The sequence below is a fragment of the Citrus clementina genome, unplaced genomic scaffold, assembly GCF_000493195.1.
Source record: "Citrus clementina cultivar Clemenules unplaced genomic scaffold, Citrus_clementina_v1.0 scaffold_1, whole genome shotgun sequence".
In the NCBI taxonomy this organism is placed as follows: domain Eukaryota; kingdom Viridiplantae; phylum Streptophyta; class Magnoliopsida; order Sapindales; family Rutaceae; genus Citrus; species Citrus x clementina.
This window is the reverse complement of record NW_006263303.1, coordinates 4,904,582-4,917,456: the sequence shown is the minus strand read 5'-3', so window position 1 is coordinate 4,917,456 and position 12,875 is coordinate 4,904,582. Positions and strand designations below refer to the sequence as shown.

The following is a 12,875-nucleotide window of genomic DNA, read 5'->3' as shown; positions in this document are numbered from 1 at the left end:
AAACTTTAGTGGCTTAAATATATCAATTAATTAATATAGGAAGGAATGTTCCTTCTGCCTTTGCACTCGAGGACCAATCTCCTCGGATGAAACTCATTTCGATTTATTGATTCCCATTCGTAGAAGTAAACATAATATTAGTGTGACATGAGGATGAAGAAGGAATGAGCTGCTAGAACGGTGTATCACTTGCTATTGAGGAATTCTAAAATTTGATATGATAGTTATAATTTATGTCTAATATTTTAATTACTTTTGATATTATAATTAAAGAATCCTAATAACGTAGCTAATAGAGTAATATAAAAGAATCTTTCGAGAAAATGAATAATGTAAAAATTGGGAAAAAAAAATGGTAGTAGAAGGAAGATTACGCGCACTTCGCTCTTCATAAAATCCAGACAAAAGAGCCGTTATATAATGCCAAAAAAAAGTGAAAATTAATGAGGCATTTAAGGTTAGTTTAGTAAAGTTATACATTTGGCATTTAGTTATAAAATTCAAAATTTAAAACTGTGGGGGATTTTTGTCGCTGAGAAAACTGATTTGACACGTAATCGGTGGGTTCAATACTTCAATTTTCTCGAGTGAGTTGTTGTTTACTATATTTATAAGAGCAAAAAATCCGTCTTACACGTGGAAATTTCTCATTTAAAAAAATAAATAAAAAAAGGTTGCGTTATTTGAGAGAGCTTGAATAGAAAGCTGAGCCTGAAAGCGAGGTGCGTGAATCTGAGGCGGAAAAAGATCAGACGGTCAGAAGAGGGTGTGGAAAAAAGAAGAAAGAGAAAAAGTAATCAAATCTAATGGCTGAGAGAGTTGCGTCGGCATAAAGCCACGCTGAAACCTCAAATTGAAAAAGCCCATATAAGCCCGAGCTCATCACCGTCTACTCCGTCTCTCTCTCTCTCTCTCGCTCACTTCTGTGTTCAGACCGCGAACTTCGTATTCTTTCGCACACAGTACTCAACTCATGGTAATTTCTCTCATTATTTTCTTCGTTTCATATTTCGTAGATCCTTAGTGTTTTTATTTTTTATTTTTTAAGTCTAGATTAATGAATCGCTGCTTCGTTCCTTTTGTTTTTTTAGGCTCTGCCAAGTCAGCAAACTGTTGATTACCCGAGCTTCAAACTCGTCATAGTCGGCGACGGTGGCACTGGTAATCTTCCTCCCTTTACTGTTTGTTCTTTTTTTAAATTGAACTAGGTTTTATGATACTGACTGCTAGGGTTTTTTTTTTTTTTAATTTTCTGCGTTGGCTCTTAACTGTGATTAACTGGAAATGGAAAATAAATTATCTAATTGAAAAGACTCTATTGTTTGGGAAAAAAAAAATTTAATGTTGTTGTTGTTGTTATTTGGTTAATTAGTTTGAGAGAATGTGGCTATGCTATGCATTGAATAGTTACTAAAAATTCTTCTTTTTGAAATGAGACTGTGTGTTAATGGTATTTGATATTTTACTACTGTGTTGGTGTTTGTGGTTTCAGGGAAGACTACCTTTGTGAAGAGGCATCTGACTGGGGAGTTTGAGAAGAAGTATGAACGTGAGTGTTTGGGGGAAGGGCAAGGGCAAAGACTGTTTGATTATATGTATATTTTTTTCTTTCTGTAGTCACTATATGGTTTTTTTTTTCTCTTTTATTCTGCAGCAACTATTGGTGTGGAGGTTCATCCGTTGGATTTCTTTACAAATTGTGGCAAAATCCGTTTCTACTGCTGGGACACTGCTGGCCAGGAAAAGTTTGGTGGTCTTAGAGATGGTTATTAGTAAGTAATTTTTTTAATCTCGACCTTGGTACTTTTATTTGATTTTATGCTTAGATAGAATTATCTATGCTTCGATTTGAAGTTAGTTGTTTAAAGTGTGGGTGTGACCCCTTTAAGGTAATGTAAGGTAATATAATAAGTACTTATAACTGATGGCAAAGTGAGTGTAAAACCTTTGCTCTTGGAACTAACTTCATTTTAATCTAACCAAGGATAAAGATGAAATTTAAGGGAAATAATATTGGATCGAGTAGACATAATCAATGCCTCTTTCTTGTTTTAATGTTTTAATAATTCTAATATGCAGCATCCATGGGCAATGTGCCATCATTATGTTTGATGTTACTGCCCGATTGACATACAAGAATGTCCCCACTTGGCACCGTGATCTTTGCCGGTATGTGAAATCAACAATTTGAACTTTTTCTTGGATCTATTTGGCTTAATTGGATTTACCCTGTTGTCGAAGCCTGTGATTAATTGAAAGTTTTCATTGCAATGATAGGGTGTGTGAAAATATACCGATTGTTCTCTGTGGGAACAAGGTTGATGTGAAGAATAGGCAAGTCAAGGCAAAGCAGGTTACCTTCCACAGGAAGAAGAATCTACAGTACTATGAGATTTCTGCCAAGAGCAACTACAATTTTGAGAAACCTTTCTTGTACCTTGCCAGGAAGCTTGCTGGGTAAAATAAACCCAAATTCCTAGCTTATTGTCTGTACACTATTGTTTTTAGTAATACATGATATTGATGATGATGCTTTGACGGGTCCAGGGACCCAAATTTGCACTTCGTGGAATCTCCTGCTCTCGCTCCTCCAGAAGTACAGATTGACTTAGCTGCACAGCAACAGTAAGAGAATTTACTTGTTTATCTTTTGTGTGCAATATTTTTGCTTAAGAAATTTATGGATTCTAGTCTTTTAGAGTACGTCTTGTGGCTGATATTATTGCTTGGCTACGTGAAACCATTTTAGTCTTGTCAACACTATCCCAGAAGAAAATGTTTTTTTATTCAAATGCTCTTCATCCACCAACTTGGTTCTTGTCAGTTTGCTTGGTAATTAGTTAATAGCTATTGGTATTTCCTTGTCTTACTGTGATACTTTGTTCTCCTCAGACATGAAGCCGAGCTTGCCGCAGCAGCTAGCCAGCCGCTTCCTGATGACGATGATGATGCATTTGAGTAGAGAGGAACTGCTTGGACGGGTGTAGGCGCAACCTCTCATACTGCTGCTTGACTTAAAAATGCTGTTATTTTGGAAATTTTCAACACATGGCGGAGATTTGGTTATCAGCGTAGGGGTGACCATCGAGAACAATGGATTATAGTAGTTAGGTTGTACCTTTAGATACTTGTTGGAGACTCTTTTTATGCTTGTGTTTTTTTGGAGTTTTCTTATTACTGGAATGATATGTTTCAGTGACGTGGATTATGCCATTCCAATACTTTTATGCATAAGTTTTGTATGTTCCAACCGGTGGCGCATCAGTTGAATCATGAGTCCTGAGTTGTAGCGTTATGCCAAATATATTTGTTTCAAATTGACTTGAGTGGCAGTGAGCCAGTGATGGCTGGTTCTAATCAACGGCACATTGTTGCCAATGGCAATTGAGTAATATGGAGTTTGATTAGGGAAACATAGGAATAAAAAATCAAAATCTCGTTAGCGGTTTAGCCTCGTTCTTAAGGATGCGGGATTGAGGTTGAGCAATTGTTGTTTTTAAGTTATAGTATTAAAGTATTTGTTAAATAATAATTGTTGTAGTTTGGAAGTTATGTTGAGGTTATTTTTAATTTATTTCATTTAAAATTTATTGAGTAATGATATAACCATAAATTCTTATACAAATTTATTTTTATAAATTAATGTGATATTAATTCATTGGTTGAATTAAATATTAGGTATACATGATTTGTTTATATTATTTTATATTTTTATTTAATCAATGAATTAATACCACATCAGTTTGTAAAAAAGTTTGTGGTTGTATTATCACTCAAATCTATTATATCTTTAAGAGTAATAATATAGTCATAAATTCTTGTACAAATTTATTTTGTACAAACTGATATGACGTTAATTCATTAGTTTAATTAAATATCTCTTGTCCCACATGATTTATTTCTATTATTTTATATTTTCATTCAACCAATGAATTAATTCCACATCAATTTGTACAAGATAAGTTTGTACAAGAGTTTGTGAATGTATTATCACTTTATCTTTAATAATATTGTAAAAATTATTATTTAAATTTTATATTTATTATAATTTATTAATTTTTATTTATAATTATAATTTTTTTTCATAATAATTATATCTTAAAAGTTAAGGCACTTTCATTTTAAACAAACCGAACCTAACATGATGATGCGACTCGGTGTAAGAAGCGGAAGTGCATTGCTGGGTTTTTTAACTCACAAATTAGCTGCAGCTTGTCATTTCTTCTGCTGCAGCTGAGTGATAGGCTAACAAACCCCGGTAGGAGTCTTTTTTATTTTTTATTTAAAAAAAAAAAAGATAACGAGAAAGATGTACAGTAGCAGTAATCAATCAAAATAATACAAGAAATGTCAGCTGCTCCATCAAAATTCAAAGCTACAGCTGACTTGGTGCAGGTGGGCCAAGAAAGGAGTTTTGGGCCACCGGTCCACAAGTGTTTTAAGCGAAGTGGGCTGGGGGCTGCTCAATGGTTGGGGCCATTATAAAAGAGGGCTACAGGGGTCCTTAAATCTCTGGCATATAAAAAAAAAAAAGTGCTAACCTAAGCGGAGAAGTGAGGTGGTTTCGGTCCGGTATTGTGATGGTATATTATGCTGGTGACTTGTGAGTTCTTGCCTCGGCAACAAGTACAGCAGCAACAAAGGCAAACGATGCAACATCTGAAGAGTCTGAACTTAATCAGAAGTCACGAGAAATGGACAATTCAATAGCCCTCTCTGGTGGTGTCTGGCCAACGTTCTGACAGTTACCTAACTTCTAATCATACTCAATGCTTACTGCTCAGTACACACTCTTTTAACACTCTACAGCCACCTAAAAACGTTTAACATATTATAACAATCATACCTGCAGTACCTGCATTGCTTGGGCCTGCCACCAAAGCAGAAGGAAGGACGCATATCTTTGTATCTCTGGGCTAAATCTTTTTCATGTTTTGGTGTTTCACTAGTTGGCTTTCTGTCCTTATCTTAAATGTGGAAAAGCAGACTTAACTGTATTCCCATGTACTCTGGTGTATATGCAAAACCCAAAAAATTTGGCTTCTCATGTGAAATCCACATGGCATAAATGACTAGTGGCAGGTACTGGTACATTAACATTACAATAACCATACACACCCACTTGCCCATGTCTGAGGAACCCAAGGCGCACCCCGGTCGCCCGCTCATGGCTACGACTCAGCGCCCCTCAATGAGCCACTCGACTTGTCTTTGTCAGTGTCGGTTCGAACCATGCCCGAATAGCCCTATATTATGGGTACCACGCATCCACATCATTCCAACCAAGAAGTGGGGTCATTTGCCAGCATGTTTATTACAAGGTGGGGTGCCCTCTACATGTAAAAGACAATGTCCTAACTTTCAGGGGCTCATTACCCTAGCCGAAAGGACCCATTTTAATTTGGTTCATATTTTGACCTTCTTTATAGATTAGAGCAGCAGCGAAAAAGGGTGGGCATTTCACTGTCGGTGGGTGGTCGGATCCAGTTGCTTTCTGCTTGGGCTGCTACTACTAATAACCCCATCCCAATTCCAAGCGATCCACTCTAAGCTCTTTTCACAGGTCATTTTCTATTGCTATTATCCTGAATGGGGGCTCTAGCGGCCATCATCTTGCTGCCTTGATTCTTTTTGGTGAATTGGCTATTCTTTCCTTTTCTTTTCTTTTATCATAACTCTGCATTCCCCCCTCTCCTTTTCTTTATGTTATATATTTTTGCTTTATTTTACCTTATAATTCGTAATGTATCTCACGTTTGTGTAAGAAATCACGGATACATTTCATCATGCATAACGTCAAAAGAAAATGCCACAGCTGGATTGATCAAAATCAGATGGGTCACACAATTCCATCATGGTAATAAGAAATTTCAACCAAAAACACATGAGAAGTTGGTATGAAAACATATATAAGTGGAGAAATTAAGTCTAAAGAGGTAGCACTAATTCAAAGGACTGCGACATATGATCACATGGCCATCATGTGATAAAACAAAATACATTGATTTATAGACAGGAACATATACAAATATAAATGTAGAGAGAGAAAAGGGTGAGTGATGGTATATTGGTAGGGCAAGGTTGCATGATGTTGATGACAGAGAGAGAGAGAGAGAGAAGAACAATGTATAAATATAAATTGTATTCATGTAAACTTGAAGCAGGACATGTTCTGTAATAGTATCATATGCTTTAGCATAAACAGGATACGAAGCAACTGTCATTGTCTAAACCCATATTGCAAACTTTCATCCCCTTTCTATCTCTCAGCCTTGTTTTGATGATCTGGATTTTCATGCTTTGCATCCATCAATCTCACATCTCTTCAACGCTAGAGCCCCCATTTTCCCTGTTCACATTTCCGAAAAAATTGACTAGTTGTTTTACTTAACGTATCATTTTCCCTATTATTTTACTACTATTTATTGCAACCATTTTGTTAATTTTTGGGTTAAGTATAAGTTAAATTAAAAAAAAAGGTAAAATAATTTTAATTTAATTTAAATTAAATTAAATTGTGAACAACTGCCGAAGGCATTTGTAAGAATGTTTTAAATCAAGCAGTGCTACGGTTTAAAAGATTCTCAACATCTTACACTAACATCAAGTTTTGTTATCTTTTTGGCTAATTTATAATACTATCGAATTGAAACAAGGGATCTAAAGAAGAGCAGTGGGTAGACTATATTAGTAATAAGTAAATCCTTTGTATACAAAAGAGAAAATTTTTAGTTGGATCTTTTTTTTTGTTTTTTTTGGGACAAGGGTAAATCACAAGTGCTGAAAACCCCTAGAAAGCTCTTGATCATGACCAATATTGTAAGCCTCCTTGGGTATGGAGCATGCACCTGTAAGAATTGAATTATATACATGCGCTAGTGTGTAGTCATTATCTAGCACCAAGGGTTTCCTTACTTTAATATAGCAAAAGACAGCTAACAAATAGAAAAATAAAAATTTTAATATACTACACAACAAAATAAATTAGATTGAAGTCTGTGTTTTTTTTTATCTTTTAAGAAAAATACAATTGTTAACATATTGTAATATGTATTTGTTTTTATATATATTAGTGACATCTTCACTTGAAAACTGTAGAAAATAAGTGTTATATACTGATTTCAGTTGAGAGAAAACTATAATATCCAATGTCCCCTTACATAATAATTTTACAGTACTACGCTCTATTTTGAAATATTATTTTATTCATATTGATTATACATTAAATAAATCATATAAATTGAATTATAAATTAAATAAATCATATAAATTGAAGTTAAAATAAAAAGATTGAAATGCTAAAATAAAAAATATAGGTTATTGAAATACTAACATACTAAAATATAGGTTTTAGTGTGAATAAAAAATTAATAATAAGACTTTCTTTGTACTTTTTGTTATTTTAAACTTTTTTTCCTTACAATCATAACTAATATTTTATATTCCCAAGATAAAATAGCAATCAAATAACTCATTTATCCAAATTTTTGTGCCAAGGGAGTTTTTGGATATTATGAATGCAGTAAAAATAAGTGGTATATATTGGTTTCAGTAAGAGAAAAACTGACAATCTCCTCAAAATTTTGATATAAAGATCTCAAATTTCACTCAAGACCATGCATGTTAAAGCTCTGGAGTTTAAAGTTTTAATTTAACGTAAGTGTCATAGTTTAACTTTTTTTCTCGCAGCACCATGAAAGGCATCTCAATCTTCGGTTTCTCTCTCAAGTTCCAAATTTGTCTAAATCTCAAGATTTCACCTCTTCGATCAATCGTCAATCTTGCGATACGCTGTCATGTTAGCCTCCAACCTCCAACTTGGAGAGTTTTCCCTTACAACTTATTAGGTTAATTTGGGTATCATTTCTTCAAATCATTTTCCTAGTGGCTCAATACTAATTATCAAATTATTTTCTTTTTCTTTATAAATTGGGTTATAGAGCATATATACAATTTCTCTTACAGTAAATAAACTTTATTTTTTAATCCGAACTAAAATAATGTAATATGATTAAATTTGGTCTTGGTTAACCTCGTTGTAATAATGTGTATGCGAGGGACGATGCGTGCCCAAAAAAACGTAACATGATTAAATTGGTTTTTGGTTAATTTCATCAAAATTTCTGCCTGCCATGTCCTTGCTCGTTTGACATTTCATGTCGATGCTAGAGGCAGTTAGCAGTACCCTATCAATCAAAGATCTTTATCAGATCAATCTTAATATAAATTCGGTAATATCTTTATGCTTAGCCAAAAAAAGAGTAACAAGAATCAGTAATGATCCGATATATATGTTTATGAGCTTAAAAAATTAATGGCTTCGGTGAAGAGGAGAGTCGATAGAAATGCCTTAAACCTACGGCCAATATTTGTAATAATGCAAGTTTCACTGGAATAGCCAAACATTGTAGGTAGAGATGTCAATTATGTGGTGCTGAAAATTCAAGCCGATCACGCTATGTTTTGTGCTTAATTTAGGGGTGGCAATTTGTGACGCAATGGGTCAATTCGATACAATTATGGAACGTATTATTAATATGTTTTTGTCAATTTAAAATGACACGTCTTTAGTAAAAACATTTTAAACAAGTGAAGCTGAAAATACAGTACTTCTTTCTCTATGCCACTGGCGGTTTCTTTTTCTTTGTTGACTTTTAACTTTTTTTTTTCTTTGGGTTTGTTTAAATGATTAGAGTATCCATTGACATAATTATTTTTTAAGGTATTTTAAAAATTAAGTAATTGTTCATACTTTAATAGAAAAAAAAAAGTAACACTCTCTTATTCAATACTATTCACAAATTATTACTTCAGTCGTGTTTTGTTATTTTGTCTGAAATTTAAATAGATTTGAATCAGTCTAAATTCTGAATAGAACTAAATGTTTGAATTTAAATGACATATTTATTTTTCTATCCGATTCTCTAATAATAAGTATTTTTTTTAAGTTACAAAGTTTGAAAACTAGCACTTTACATCTGTGCCCTAACAAATTTTAAATAGAAGTTATTTTGTCATAACGTAAATCATATTCAGATGAATACAAGCCTTTAATATTCTAAACTAGAGTACGTTAATCAATTTTATTGGAGATGAATAATAATACGAATTAGTCAGTTTTATATTGATAAAGATGAAAATAATTTAATCTTTTAGAATAACAATAAATTAACTGCATAGGGATATTTTAGAAAACTTTGTTAATGATGTCATTCAAAATTTTTAAAATAAGCAAAAAGTTAAAAAATTTAGCTTAATAATTTAATAACTTATTTTATTTGCACAATAGAAACAACTTATTTTTTTGGTGTATTAAATCATTTGGTATCCGAAGAACATATTGTGACCCCACTAATCCAGATTCGAACCGTGTAGGACCATTAGGGCGGTAAAACTCTCCCAACACGTATTTAACGCAATCGCAAAATGAGTCTCTATTAACTGAATATTTTCATTAAGTTTAAAACTTTCTTAACTAAGCACAAAAAAGATTAAAAAAAAAATTGAGAAGTTTAGGAAAAAAAGAAGAAATTTGTTAACTGTTAAAATACAACTTCAAAACTTGAAGAATGAATACATGGCCGATGACGAGAGACAAAACCAGACAAGGATGGTTTTAAAGGGACAAAACATATGGCATGAAATGTGGTACCTTGTGCTTAGTTTCCTTTTCAAATATTTTTTATTTAAAATTAAAAACAAATTTGCAAGGCCAAATTTTATTCATCATTTACGATTCTTCAAAGAGAAATCTTGGGAAGCTCGAGCTCAGGGAGAAAAAGGTAAAATAGTCATCACAGATGGCAGTGAACAGTGAAGAGCGAACGGTAAAAATAAATATTAATTATTTAACTAGAAAAATGTGAAAAAAAACATTGCCCTCGATTCACGAGGGTTAGAAAGAAAAAAAAAGTACGGATTTTTGCCAGAGGTTGTTATCTTTGTACTCCAAAAACAAACTTCATCTCACTGTTTTCTTTTTCTTTTTCATTTTCTTTTTCATTTTCATTTTCTTTTTTTAATTAAATATTATTTTAGTAAATAAATTAGAAAGCTTTATTAAATGCATGTGATTTTCATTTTTCAATTTCCCAAATCTGCCCTCGTCGGCTTTTACTTGCCGCCCTGATCAAGATAAGAGCAGAATTTGCTCTTGACGCTTAGAAAGTTGGTAACTTCATGTGACTTCATGATTTGCACATTTAGCTCGAGCCTTCTTAACCCCAGGAAAAAATAAAATAATAAAATAAAAAGGGTGGGGGGCATTGTGGTAATGTTGTAGGGTCGAACAAAACAAAAGAAGTGCAGGCCGCAGCGTTCTGCTTCTGGTGCAGAGCCTGCAAGAAGCAGCGGTTTTGAGTTGATGTAACGAAAGGCCACATTAGGAAGTGGACAAATTGGGAAGAAATGTAAATGATTGGATGACACGTGGCGGAGACTGATTAGACAAGGCAGTGGAGAGAAGCGGAAAGGCGTAGCTGGGTGACCTGTGACTGTGAAGAAGGACCCGTCACACCGTTGATTGCGTGGACGAAAACTCATTACTGTTAAGATGATATATTCTCTCTGTCACTTTGTGTAACAAAATTTAGCAAATAGATTTGATCGCTGCTATGGAACATACGTCAGCTCCCTCAGCCTTAGCCTTAGCCTCTTGGCCTTAGCTAGCCCTATGGTACCTACGTGTTAGACGCTTTCCTCATCGATCGATCGCTCCTCATTTTCATTTTCTTATATTTGATTTAATATCATTTACATTTTGAACCTCAAAAGCAAAAGCGGCCTCTTCGTGGATTAGAGTTGAAACCTACCTACGCTACTAAAATATTCAATAAATATTAATTGATGAAATTTTAAAAAATATGTTTATTAATTTTGTTAAAATATTTAGAAATTGTATTCGTCACATACTGTCAATTTTTATTTCGTAATTATAATTTTCTTTTTTACAGTATCTGTATTTTAAAAAAATTATAACATCTCAATACCAAACAACAGAATAAGGGTGTGTTTAGTATGAGAACTAGTTCCCATAATTACGGAGCAAAGTTTTGCTGTTGAAAGAGATCAATGACAGACAGTGCCTTAAGAAACCTTTAGATTTTGTAATATTGCGGCTAATCATTAAAAAAGTGAATGCATGTAATATAACCTTTAGATACATTCTCATGATCAAGATGATGTTGGTGAATAAATTCATATCACTACTGGTATTTCAACTTTGGTGAATGGGTGAAGAAAAATCAAAGCTGATCAGCAGCACTCAGCCACTAACATCGTTTTCAAGCAAAGTCAAAAAAAAAGAAAAAGAAAAAGAAATCTTTTTGTAGGTTTAATGCATGCGCAACCATGCACGCGCATGTTATTTTAGTAGTGAATTGAGCTTTCAAAATTTTATCTGCTGACCGTCTAATTATGCATTAATCTCCCCAGTATAAAACATAATATTATTTTTTAAAAAAAAAAAGAAGAAGAAGGTAAAAGTGGCATTATTATTACGTCGATGGAAATTAAAGACGAACTGATCATCTCTCACCTCAAAGTGGATTTTTCCTCGAGTATTTATAGACGTTCAAACTTTAATCGACAGTATATGAAGGTCAAAACTCAAAAGTTTTACGTGTAAAACTAATGCCATGAGTATTAGGACAAGTGGACTCGCTCAAGCATGAACATGGGAGTTAAGATATTAAAATTTGGGATTGCATCAAATCCTTGTTTGTGGGATAATTTTAGGGGGAGTGTTGATTAATAATTAATTAGAAGAAGATTTGGCATGGTGGTGAGGGATTTGCCAACAAATCATATGTACAAATCCCTTCTTTTGCTCTTGATTCACCTACTAAATCTCTTTTATGATCACTCTCAAAAGGTTTCTCAAAGGAAATCAAAAGGAAATAGAAAACTATAACCCATTTGACTGTTATGTTCTAGCTTCAATTATTATCAGTTATTTCCAAAGCATATGAGTCCAAATTTATATCATTGAATCTCAATTATGTGTTCCCATAAAGTTGTCAAGTTTCAAATTGATTACATGTTTCGGTAATTTAAGTACCATGGTTAGTACTTAGTTGTCATTTTCTAAAAACAAGTCCGATTTACTGTCAAATAGTCTCGTATAAATATTGTCTTAATAGTAATTTGGATCACCATCATGAAAAATTAATGAATCTTTTATGAATTTTTTATTGAGATTCTGTTGATATTTCTTCTAACAATTTGTACTTTCAAATCAAGTTGCGTACTCATGATGTATATGTTTTATATAGAAATATTGTTCATAATAACAACAAATAGGGGATTGCATATTATATATATATATATATATATATATATATATATATACAGCTACCCCATATTTCAAAAAGCATATTATAACTCTTCTACTCCACAACAAGTAGTGCTCCTGAATAGCAGCTTTTCTTTATTTATATATATATATATATATATATAAATAAAATCTTTGCAAATGGGTCCAAAATTATATATATATATATAAAAGATTGTAAGCAAAGGCAGGCATCTCATAAGCTGCAGGCTTTTTGTTGGATTATTTTGGCCATTTCCACCATTTCCAGCGCTTGTTAAAGTGTTATGCATATTCTAGTTTTTGTCCATTAGTCTTTTTGATTTGCAGAGAAAATTTTTTAAGTGCAGGGGCCAGAGGCCAGAGTACCGATGGCCATATCTGTTTTTCTCTTTTATAAAAGTTTCATTTGCATCAGATGATATCCAATTAAAGTAAGAAATAAACAGCGTTCAAGGACGAATTCAGATCTTTCTTGAAGTATTCAATTGGATGCTTTTTCCCACTCTTCCTTCACTCAATGTGAGATCAAAGCTATCAAATCATTAACAACATCCGAAATCCG

General features: G+C 33.1%; 1 protein-coding gene across 1 annotated transcript; it reads left to right on the top strand.

The window, feature by feature from the left end:
- The first annotated feature begins 866 nt into the window (after positions 1-866).
- LOC18054830 (GTP-binding nuclear protein Ran1B) lies at positions 867-3,450 on the top strand. The gene is made up of 8 exons (XM_006450941.2): positions 867-976; positions 1,092-1,161; positions 1,493-1,549; positions 1,655-1,772; positions 2,080-2,169; positions 2,278-2,457; positions 2,548-2,625; positions 2,893-3,450. Exons 1-8 carry the CDS (start codon positions 974-976, stop codon positions 2,960-2,962), a joined length of 666 nt encoding a protein of 221 aa, XP_006451004.1. The 5' UTR covers positions 867-973; the 3' UTR covers positions 2,963-3,450.
- Positions 3,451-12,875: the final 9,425 nt, after the last annotated feature.